The sequence below is a fragment of the Candoia aspera genome, chromosome 2, assembly GCF_035149785.1.
Source record: "Candoia aspera isolate rCanAsp1 chromosome 2, rCanAsp1.hap2, whole genome shotgun sequence".
NCBI lineage: Eukaryota > Metazoa > Chordata > Lepidosauria > Squamata > Boidae > Candoia > Candoia aspera.
Window position 1 is genome coordinate 72,906,253 of NC_086154.1, and position 12,753 is coordinate 72,919,005.

At 37.8% G+C, this 12,753-nt stretch overlaps 1 protein-coding gene across 1 annotated transcript in view; it reads right to left on the minus strand.

The window, feature by feature from the left end:
- Positions 1 to 9,710: 9,710 nt before the first annotated feature.
- The window catches only part of SLC6A7 (solute carrier family 6 member 7), a 40,053-nt gene continuing 37,010 nt past the window's right edge, over positions 9,711 to 12,753 (minus strand). The window contains exon 15 of the mRNA XM_063292204.1: positions 9,711 to 12,474. Within this exon, the coding sequence (XP_063148274.1) occupies positions 12,262 to 12,474 (213 nt within the window). The 3' untranslated portion in view covers positions 9,711 to 12,261. The remainder of the gene's footprint in view (positions 12,475 to 12,753) is intronic.

Below are 12,753 nucleotides of genomic sequence, written 5' to 3' on the forward strand. Positions count from 1 at the left end.
TTGGTTAAAATCTTGGTTTAAGCCCCCATTTGACCACAAAGCCTACTGGTCAGCTACTATCTCTCCATCCAATACATCTCATAGGGTCATTGTTGTAGGGATAAAATTAGGAAAAACCCTCACATATGCCACTTTGAACTCAGGGGAAAGGTGAGACATAAATGCAGTGAATAGATAATACATTAATGCAGCCTGGCTTACATTCATCTCTCTCCACACGGTCATATATTCCATGCAAAATAGCACTGAAGAATTAAACAATGCAGACAGGTCCTTGCATTTCTACCATATCATGCAATCAAATTGCACAAAATTATATGATTTAAATTAAAAAGCATTCAGATGCTCTGCTTTCCCACAAACACCTCTTATTGCAAAGCACAGTTATGTCCGTCCAGGCATGCAGGTATACAATCACAATGAAAAGCACTAGTGCCTAATTATGTTTGCACTCTAGCTATCAGTTGTAGGTAAGAGCAAGGATCAAAGAGCTTGTTGATATCCAAGATACCCCCATTACCCAATAAGGAAACATAATAAAATCAAAAGCCTAGAATAAACAAAAAAAAGTAGTTCCACTCCCCCACCCACCCATAGGTAGTTTGGCATCCACAAATCCTATTTATTTGTGCAATCATCAATTCTCATTATTTCATTCATTCATTCATTCATTCATTCTATACCCACCCTTTCTTCCAAAAACTCAGCTAGCAGCCAAAATATAGAGGACTGTTCATGTCCCACTGCTTCAAAAGTTTAATCAGACTGAGCATTTATTATAATATGTTTTATGTTATGGGCCAGCATTTTCTAGATGTGAGTTTAGATATACCTAATGGCAAGACCCATTTAAGCCATTGCTCTCACTCCAATGTCTTCCCTAGTGACTTGAACTTTTATGTTAGATATCTCCTTACAATTATTGAGTGAAACATAGAAAACACCCACCAAATTCACACCCTTTTTTCCAGTGTGCCCAACCATTCTATCCTACAACCATGCAATAACCTTGCTGTTCATCAGCTTTTACATAGCCAATTGCTTTCCTCTCTACCGCGCTTCTGAAATCTGTGGTTCTTCAGCTTTCACCCAATCAAAGGCAAGTTGGGCAATAAAGTAGCCTCTCCTTCGACAAGCAGTGTCAAGGTTAGAGCAAGTCATTAATTGTAATAATAAATCTTTATGGCAAATCCCTCTTCTTCCCATCCCCCACCATGAATGTAACTTTCCATAAACTACTTTTATGGTATGCTTTATAATGATTAACTCAGTACTTAGCAGCTTGCAAAACCTTTTGAAAAGCCTGGCTCTGGAAGAGGTAAAGGTGGGCTGGAACCTGAAACAGAAAGAGAAAAGGATCTTCACCTTTTCAGGATGGTTTAACCTCTCACTTCATTTGTAGAGTTAATGGCCTGCTGGCAAATATGATTAGGAAAGCAAAGAATACTGCTAGGTATCTTTCTGATCAAATTATATTGAGAGAGCTTCTTTTTCTAAGCTCTATAATGGAAAAGAAAATACAATTACATAATCTCATTGTCAGATTGAGCTTCGCTAATTTTTACTGTCTCAAACTCTACTGCAGTTCCCTTTACACATCAAGGTATAAACATGACTGATCAGAAAGAGGACTCTTTATAAGAGCAGTCAATCAGGGAGATCAATATGTCACTTGTTTTGGAGGGGACATTGGCAAAGACTTTTATTCTTCCAGCCCTCTGAGTCCCTTTACTTGCATTTTGGCTGCCCCGTGATTATTTTAAGGCATTTTATTGCCATAATATTCTTGCAATCCTGTTTTAGCCTCCACTTCCTTTCACTGATGGTTAACTTCAATTTATACCTTTTAATCGTTTTATTGTATTGTTTTATATTTGACTGATATGCATCTAAATGTTTTTATTGTACATCATCCTCACAGCTATTAATTACAGGGCGATTCATTAAGTTTTACAAGGGAAGTTAGGAATAGACCCAGTTAGTCCTGAGGCCTTTTTTCAGGAATTGTGTATTGAAGCATTGAAAAACTTTGCACCGGAAAGCAATACAAAGTAAATATTTGAAAAATCAAGTTAGTCTTGCTTTAAATTAGAAGTGAAGGTGCAGATTATTATGACCAATGTGGATCTCTGTTTAATACTTCCTAGGCTAGAACAAGACCAAAAGCTGGAAATGAATACGTTTCTGTACACAGTACTTCTCTACTGTTGTAGATTCATCAATTCAGACTAAGGCTGAATTCTTTGCAAGCAACCTGCAATCCCCAAAGCCCTTTTTGTTTCTCCCCCCAAAGCCCCTTCTATAACGTCACTTTCAGCAGCACGACTAGCAACAATTGGGTACTTGTTTCCTGTCGTTTTGAGCCAAAAAGATCTGAAGGCTGTACTGTATTGTACACCTTAAAGTTAACATTAAAAAAAAAGGCTGAGCTAGCTATCCTTCTGGAAGAGGGAAAAGGAAGTTGGGTGAACAAAAGCAGAAGGAAAGGGAAAAGAAAAAAAAAGGTGGAGGGAGGCAGTTTCAGTGTGTCATCTCCCTGAAGACCATGCCCACCTTTGCACCCCTTCTGCTCTTCTATCTGTCTGTTTAGGTCACCCACAATGCATCAGCCAATCACCTTTTGAAATTCATGCTCATTCTCATGGCATGGGAAACCCAGCTCTATGGCGCCCTATCTGTCGCTTTTTCCCCACCCCCAGACTTCTCTGGTCAGCCTAACTGTCCCACAGCTTTTCAAAGGAAGCAGAACTAAAGAAGAAAACATCACTGAAGCCTGTGCAAATACTTCCTTCATTTCGTAGCTCCTTCTCAGTCCCAGGGGCACACTTCCTTTTTCTCAGCCAAATCATGAAACGATCCCAAATAGTGTCCAGAGTTGGAAAAGAGCAGCTCTGCAAATAAAATGATGTAACCTTTACAGTTTTCACATGAGGCTGCTTTTCCACTTTTTTTCTATTTTTATCTATAATTCAGACTATTAATAAAAGCAAAGTGGTTTATTTTAGTAAAACTGTGACTCGGGATGCTTGTAGATGTGATTGTCTTGCTGCATTCATGGAATCTTATAGGGATTCTAGAATCTTAGAGACAGGTAACTCTTGAGATGCTTACATGAAGACATCTTTGTAGAAATACAATGGCTAGAGATGTTACAGAAGAAAATACGAAGTCCAGGAAGCAACTGGTGCTTTTTAAAAGAAATAATAAGTTTTTAAATATTGAGTTTTTCCATGCTTCCACTGATTCTACTCCCTTTAGGCCTGGGAGAGAGGGGGATATAACTCTAGATCTCCACTGTCCAAGTCTCACATCCTAGCCATTATTCTGTGGTAGCTGTGATCTGTTTCCAGGATTGCATTGGGATGCATAATAAGTTGCACTTAAGCCTACTGAATGTTTTAGTGTGCCAGACTTTGTATGGAACTGAGCAGCATGCTGGCCTGATTCACAAGAAGGAAGGGGAAAGCCAACTATCTCCATAAAGAAGGTCACATCTAAGTGTAGTTTTTTGTTATTTCTATGATGACAGCAGCACAGGAAGTCTATTAGCTTTTTGTGCCTATTGAAAGGAGAAAAAGCTTCATTTGGAAGTCACAGACAAGACAGATTGGCTTTACAGTGTCTTGAGTATCTGTTGCAAATCCAGTGGATAGTGGTATGGTAGAGCTCAGGAACTCTCCATTACATGTGGTGGATACCAGGGAAGCCAAGAGTACTGACAGTGTAATACAAGTCACATCTTGTCAGAAATAAACCCCACTGAGCTGAATGAAATTTACTTCCAGGTAAGGGATTGAAGGGTTGTAATTTAAAAAGTTCTGTTTGGTTTTAACAGTATTTAACTATAGTCAACATTTAGAGCATGTTGTGTTATTATTTCCCTTAGCCTAGAAGCAAAAAAGCAGTGAAGTCTGGGAATTGTCTGACATTATGAACTTGCAGCTGGAGTCAATTATATACTGCCAACATTGATGTCCCATCGAAGTGTTTGACAAACGGAGTTCCTACCCCATGGGAAACCTTGACATTTTGAAAAACATTTGCATTGCAAAGCTGAAAGCCTATGTACACACAAACAGAAGCACAAATAGCTTGACTCAAGCAAAAATAAAGTCAACTTGTTGATGCCAACAAACAAAAGTTTGAATATTTTCATCCAAGGCAATATACAAATTAAATCAATTATAAAGAATCAGGAAGGAAGGAAGGCCCTTTGTTTTGATTCAGAACATCAAATCTTTGGGTCTTGACATTAAATACTGAATCATGAGTTTGACATAGAACTTTTGAGAACTAGAATAGTATTTGGCTATTAAAGCAAATTAGCATTCTCCTTAAATCTATCAGTAATGATGCTGATAGATAAATATGGGGAAATCTTTCCCTCCCCTTCTTATTCAGCATTTAAATTTTAAGGATTTAAATCTTAAATCTTTCTGAAAATACTTTCCTTCATAACAGATCTGATCTGCATCCTCTTAAATATAGGACTTTCATTTAACATGCTGTTCTGTTTGATTTTATTATCATTCATCATCTCTTTTGATGAACGATAATAAAATCAAGGAGATAAGCAGAAAACATCTAAGAAATTACTTGGCTTCTATTTTCAGCCTTGTCCATCCAATTAAATAACCTGCATGGAAGGTATATATCTTCAGTTTTTTTCCTTATATGACCTATATGTGATTTCAGTTTCCTGAAACAAGGAGGGACCTGATCAACATGCATTTAACAATGCCACAACCAGGATGGGTTAACTATCTGAATAAAATTGGGCTGTGACTATGTATTCTGAGAACACCTGCTTCAAGGTAGGGGGAAAAAGAAGCAGACAAGGAATATTCTGCAATGTATATAGGAGGGCCCAGTCCTACCATCAAGATTCAAATTGCTGTTCACTCACAACCAGCACTTCAAAGCTTTCTACCTTCATTTCACTAAGCTGAAATTGGTTGCAATTCAGTGAGAAAAGTTAATGTCCTCTTGACCTCTTTCTCCCCCACCCTGAGAAAATGTATGTCCTTCCCCCTCCTTTCATCCCTCCCATTAGTACCTTTTTAGACGACATCTTCAACATTGTTCTGCAGATATAAAAATACAGAGCATGTTTTAAGCACTGAATCTTTATGCTTTGTTCAAGCTCTAATAATAGAATCTCTCTTTCTCATAAATAACTTAGCAGTAAATTCCTAATTTAGCCAAAGCATAGGCAATAGCTATGGTTTTCTGTTTGGTCATCACCAATACAGGCATTGCAGGGATAACCAGAAACTATTGTTTGCAACTGTACTATTTCCTTTAAATGGTTTCAGGACCAGAATGTATTTCTAGTGATATTTCTCAAGCAACGGAATTCCCATGTCAGAAGGAAATCACAAACATAGCCATGAACAAAATTTTAAGTTCACTCTATCCCCTGACATCCTGAAACACAAGGCTTGGACACCTCAAGGGGTGGTTAAACGATGAACAGTAGATTTCTTATGTTGGCATGTAAGAACTTGGAAGATTCGTTAACCCATATAATTTGATCTTGTTCTGTTATAGCCTTGTTTGATCTTAAAATTACTACATATATTAATATAATCTTGGGAAGAAATATGATAGAAGGATCTCAATATTATGTTGAATTATAGCCATAAAACATGGAATTTCTCATCTCATGAATTGCTTAGCAATATTGAGCCAGGGTTATGGCAAAAAAGATAATTCTACACAACTGGAAAGAAAGTTGTTCTGATTTTAACAAATGGATCCAGGATATGAGTTTGTTATCTGTTTCTGAAAAACCTCTGTGTTCAAAAAATGAGAAGATGACACTATATGTTGCTATGTGGTCTAGACTGAATTATAAGTTTAATGGTTGAATTAACATTATATACTGTAGTTATTTGCACTTATTATTTGGAACTTTTTTCTGTTAGTTTATTTTTCTCTTTTTTCAATCATATTTCATTAAAATGCTTTTTAACAGCATCTGTTCACACACTCAGCTGGAAATTATAAAGACTAATGTGACTATTGTTGGGGGGAAAGGCTTGTGTTCCAGGCTCCCTCTAGGACTTAAGCCTTACCGGTTTCTTCTAAGGAATGTGTCTGCTTATGAATGATTGCAATGTCAGTTCCAATATGGTTATGCTGATTGACCCAAACGCAACAGGAGGAATTTGCTGACTTGCATACTCCTCCGTGTGAGGCTAATAAATAATCAAGGCCGATTCTATTGTCCATGCTCAGATGACCGATATCCTATTCATTTTTGCGTAGTGTGTAACATGTCCACAGTAATCAAGAACAGAATTACCCATTTATGTGCATGGCCTGAGCAAGACAACCTAAAAACTGGGAGAAAAAGATGTTGAGTACATTTTGCTATGGAGTGTTAGGATATTACATCCATGAGGCAAACTGGAATAATTTATTATGTACAAATTTATTCCATACAAAGAACATGACCAAAACTGTGCCCAAGGGTTCTTCCATAATCACTGGGATATTGGTATAATAGCCATCATCAACATCCAGTTCTCTTAAACAGAATTGCCATTATAAATACTAATACATAATATAGTACAATCACTCATTTGCTTATAAAATATGGAGCATATTATCCTATGCTGATTTTATATATTTATTCTACATTAATGAGATGGTTTAAAAAAGAAGAGAACAAAAAAGATGACTACCAGTAAACCAAACATCCCACTGTTGTTTGACCATCCATTCCCTATTATTCAAATATTACTGAAATAGTATGAAAGACAGCTGTGAAGAATGTTGATCATGCTACATTAGTAAAAGGGTCTGCATTGTCAGTGAAAACAGCAACACACAATGCTTTACAACACTTTATTGCATGTTTCATGTTGCATGTGTTGTGTTGAGTTGAGGGTTAAAATGTATGTGCAAGGACTGTTTTTCTTCACCATATCAGCAAGTGTTCATGCAAATCAGATTCTTCCTTTAAATTGTTTTCAGTGGACAATTTGTTGTTGACTCTTGCTTTAAAAAAAAAAACTCTCCCCTTTCCAATATTTGAGGGGAAAAAATATCATGCATGCATTCAAGGATTTTAATGGAAATCTTTCCCTACTCAGCTAATGTGAATTACTTTTATTTGCAAGTGTGAAGAAACACTGAATTTTTATTTCTTTGAATATTCAGAGTGACCACCATGAGACCTATAATGCAAATGAGTAGGCCAGAGGTCACACATTTATACTCTGTATTAGGTCTAAGACAGTTAAAAGTGCCCTGGTTTCAGTTACTATGGGAAGAAAGTTTCAAGCAGGTAATTTGAAAAGGATTAGGAAGATAAGAAAGTACAATTTGGGTGGATTCAGTTGGACAACAAATGTGAACCGATAATTATAAAGCCCATATTTATTCAGTTTTCTGGCCAGGATGTTAAGACAAGAAAAGGATCAATTTGGCAGTTGGAGAGTGACAGTTGGTAAGTGACAGATACAGTTGGCCAAATCAGGGCAGTGTTTCTCAAACTTGCCAACTTTAAGACATGTGGACTTCAACTCCCAGAATTCCCCAACCAGTAGTTGGGGAATTCTGGGAGTTGAAGTACACATGTCTTAATATTGCCAACTTTAAGAAACACTGAGCTAAAGGATAGGGGAGTGTTTTGTACCAGAAGGAAGCAGAGCTCAGGCAGAGGTCACTTGTATATGAGACTAGGACTGTGCTAATTCAAAGCAAATCCAGACTTTTGTGCCGCTACAGCATCAACAGCATAGCTGATTTATTTCCATCTCAACGGTGGGGTAACCAAAAGGACTAAAACCTAACAAAAGCAGCACTTTTTTCAACAAAGGAACTGCAAAGTTCAGGGACAGGCCCTTTCCTCACTGAACTGGACTCTTACTTCATTCCTCCTCCTGACTGTTCAGCTTCAGCTGCCTCTGCAAATCCTTTAAGGGGCACCAGTTGGCTTGGCTGAGCAGGAATGAAATCGCGAAATGTCCTATTTTCCTTTTTTCTCCCACATGGGACAAAGAGGCATGCAAAGGGCCTGGTGGCTTGCAGCTTTTAATTTCTTTACTTTCTTTCCCTTTTTTGTGGAATGGAGTAGAATGGACATGGCATTAATATGGATGTGCTTTTACAATGAGTTCCAGTTCTGACAGCCTAAAAAGCATGAAGACTGTTTAGAATTTACTCTCCCCTCCCTGCTCCTCAGCCCTGCTACAGTTTAGAGCCATGGTTGGTTGCAAAAGGTTCAGTGTGATATCACGCTGCCCTCGATGCTCTCAATGCAGTTTTTAATACAGCTTCACCCTGGTACAAATACTCAAGGATTTTTCCAAATATCTAAATCCATTTTATGGTTTTTGTAATTGTACACCACTCAGAGTTACATTTTGTGAGATGGGCAGCCAGATAGATAGATAGATAGATAGATAGATAGATAGATAGATAGATAGATAGATAGATAGATAGATAGATAGATAGATAGATAGATAGAGAGATAGATAGATAGAGAGATAGAGAGATAATAGATAGGGATGGATGGATGGATGGATGGATGGATGGATGGATGGATGGATGATAGATATAGAAAATGTGGGGAGGTGGTAGCAATTTACTTAATTTTCTTTTTTTTTAGAATGGATGGAGACTAAGGGGGTTTTGAACCCCAAGACCCAGCAATAATCGGGCAAGGAACTGAGATTCAATGGGTTCCTACTGGTCAACTGGAGGAAGATCCCTGATTGGCTCATTGTGTTTGACTCAAGTGGAACTTAAAATTAAAAAAAACAAAACAAACCCCCAACATTTAAAATCTAGAGAAGGCCCACTTAACAAAATGGTAAAATAATCAAGTCTCTTAACTCCATTACCATTAAGTTGCCTTTCTCCTCTTTGAAAATTAGCACTTTATTTCATTTTGTAAAGAATTCCCTTAATATATGTATTAGCAGTAGTCGTTTAAAACACAACTAGTCATTACCATTGACTTCAATTCCATGTCCCTGTTTTAGAACCATGCTGACAATGCTTGAAAGATTTTTCAGCTCATGAATATTTGGGAACAGCGGCAAAGGGACCCTTGGGCCATACCTTCACTGTTTTAAAGAAAGGATCAGCAATTGATGCTCAGTGGCAAGAGAACCTATGTACTAGGGCCAACAGCCATAACAAGTTCTGCTTATTTCACTGTAAGTATGATAATCATTGCAGCTAACGTGAGAGAAAATATTTTCTAATGCCTACAATAAATAGTGGATAGTCTTGCTTTGTGATTACATGCAGATGCAATTCCATCAATCAGCTTGCAACCCTCACCGCTGGCTGCATTATTCACCTACCCCCCCACTGACACGTTCTTCATTGCCCGCCCCTCTCAAATGCAACCGCCAAGGCTGGAGAATGCCCTCTTTTATATCACACAGATGCAGGAGCCTCTTTCAAATGCTATAAAAACAAGAAAAATTAACCTCAGAAGCTCTGTTAACCAGGCCTGTCCACTATGATATTATTCCCCTGACATCAGAGCAGATGTTTGCTCTGCCAGTGTTTTCTTATACTGTATACAGTGATATGTGCATTGGATTCAACAAAACACCACCAGTGCAAAGTATGATACTGAGGAAGCCAGTGCACATACACAAGTGAAGGTCTTTCAGTGCAAACTTACACAGTATTACACATTGTTGTTGATCTTAAAGCAGACATCACAGCCATACTTTATAGTATGGCTTTACTTTGTAGTGTGTGGCGAGTTTTACTCTTTTTCATGAAGCCTGAATATTACTAAACACATTCAGTAGCACTCAGTGATGTTTTGAACATTGTGGGAATGCCTTGATACTGATTCCTACAATGCATGATGGATGGCACACACATATACATACCAAGCTGAAGAGGAAACCCATCTCTTATCAACACTTTGCATTAGACCAGGAATTGATTGATTGATTGATTGATTATGTGCCATCAAGTCGTTTTCAACTCCTAGCAATCATATAGATAGATTTTCTCCATGACAATCCGTCCCTAACCTGTTCTTTCAAGTTTCCCAATGGTGCACTCATCACCACTGTAACCAAATCCATCCACCTTGCTGCTGGTCGTCCTCTTCTTCTCTTTCCTTCCACCTTTTCCAGCATTAGAGCCTTTTCCAGAGAGCTGGGTCTTCACATAATGTGTCCAAATTAGGACAATTTGAGCCTAGTCATTTGTGCCTCAAGTGAGAACTCTGGGTTGATTTGTTCGATGATCCATCAGTTTGTTTTCTTAGCTGTCCGTGGTATTTTCAGGAGTTTTCTCCAACACCAAGTTCAAAGGCGTCAATACTCTTCATATCCTGCTTCTTTAAAGTCCAACTTTCACTTCCATAGAGTGTCACAGGGAACACTTGGCTTGCACGATTCTGATCACGGTAGGTATAGACACATCATGGCACTTGAACATCTTATCTAAGGCCTTTTATGCTAGCTTTTATCTGTTTTTTATGCTAGCTGTCATCATGAACAATGCTGAAGAGCACATCTGATCTTTTCTTCTGCTATATGTACAATGCATGAAAGTATTCCAGGTAATGGTGCAAGTTTTACATCCCATTAGAGGCTGATTTCAGCACAAGCCAATGTCAGCATTGAAAAATTGTCAAACCAACAAGTTTCCATAATGACCTAAAGAGTATATTGTACCATGCAATAATTCCTTTATTAGTCAGTCCAGCCAGCCAGCCCACCATAATTTTTCCATATTATACCCCTATGTAAAGCTTTATACATATGGCCAACTAAAACCATCTCCATTTTATGATACTGTCATTCCTCAGAAAGAAAAGAAATGATATGGATAATGCTTTATAGGCAAGAAATTTGTCATCTTCAGGTGTGAACTAGGAAATTCCCCCATCAGAAACATTGTAGAGTCACTTCAAATTAGTATAGGTAACAATGATCTAGATGACTTAAGGGTGTTCTATAAAGCAGTTCCATACAGGGAAAAATTACGGATGGAACACATGCTTTTTTGCATATTAAAAGTCCCATGTTCTCTGAAATCCTGAAGAACTGCTGCCAGTCAGTTCAGGTAATATGGATCTATGCCACCTGACAGACTTAGTATAAAATAGCTTCCTATGTTCACACATAGTGTAGTTTTCATTCATATTGAATGTATGAACTCTTGGCATTAACATATCACATGAATGTGCTTAGTATACTTGAGCTTGAGCTCCTATTCTTACAGCTTTCAGAGATAATTTATGAGATTCTAAAGATATAAATGAACCCCTTTATAAATAGATGTCAGAGTAATTGGGCACCTCACAAACAATTGGTAGAAATGTTGGTGCTGCTGGTTGTGGTGGTTGTTGTTATCATTAGTATTATTATTTTGTAATGTGAAAGACATTTTCCAGTCAGCTTAACCTCCCTAGTGCAGATATTTCTTTTCTTGACATGAAATTGGTTCCCCATTCCATTTTCTTTTCCTGGACTGTGTTTTAATCCTTGGAAAAAGAGAGAGCCCTAGATTAAGTTAGTTATTTCCAGCTTCTACAAGTCTACATCAATCCAGTATAGTACCAAATATATTATACATTGAATTTTATGGTGGCCTGTCACCAAATAATACCTCTATATCTTTTAGTTTTTCTAAGAGTTCAGAATCAGAGTATTTGGTCTGGAATTTTAGAATTAACTGTGATATTGGAGATTTTCTTGTAATTCATACAAATTTTCAAGGTCTCTGAGCTTTCTAGAAGCAATACACTCCATAGGCTACTTTCAAACTCCTTAGGCACTATGCAAATTTACCATTTACTAAGCCACAGAAGGTAGAACAATGGAAGATTTGTGAGAATTGATCCATTGGATAAAGAAACTTCTATGTTTCACAATAATGTTTGTGGATAAAGAAGTACAGCACACAGCTAGAGGAAAATAGACTGGATCAATACAAGAAGGAGCTAGCATACAGTACGCTCATCCTGAACTTGAGAAACCCATCACTGGTGACAGCAGCAAGGGACAACATGGATGGGTGGCCTGTATCAGGCACTAAACCACTAAGACAAGCTCATTGCACATCTTGTCACATTGAACAGAAACCTCACCAACATTGGGATTTTCAGTCAACTGCACTGCTATAAGATTCTGAACTGGCAATCTTTGGCTGCATCTGGATGCAGACTGCTGAGTGGACTGATGTGCCAAAGTGCAACATTGTGCAGAATATTCCCCACAATCTCTTTACCTTCCATCACATGATGTGAATAGGTAGACTGTTTCTTCATATCATAGATTCTTCTTCATCATCTTCAATCTCTTTATCGATTTGAAAGGCTATGTTCTCATAGCTAGTTATTCCTCCATATTTTCTCATATGGACCATCAAAGGTTTAGGAGACTGGCTACCTGCCAGTGTGGCCACATACATGCCAGTTCTATTCTCCTCCAGAGAAGGACCCCAATCCATAGCTGGTCTGCTAGCTTGCTGGATTCTCTGCAGGTAAATTAACAAATAATGTATTGTTGTCATTATAAGCACATCCCAATGAAATTCCAGCACCTAGGAATGGGAACCAAAAGGAAATATTTTGCAGTTCATGGACATTAACAGAATCTACCATGTATTACTATCTACCATGGAAAACTGTTGCCAGAAGGCAATCTTAGGGTTTTGATGGCATTCCAGATAATCTAAACCAGCCCACAGATAGTATTTTAGTTACCTAGAGCACCAAGGATAGAAAACTGCCAGTTAAATAAATCCTTCACTAAT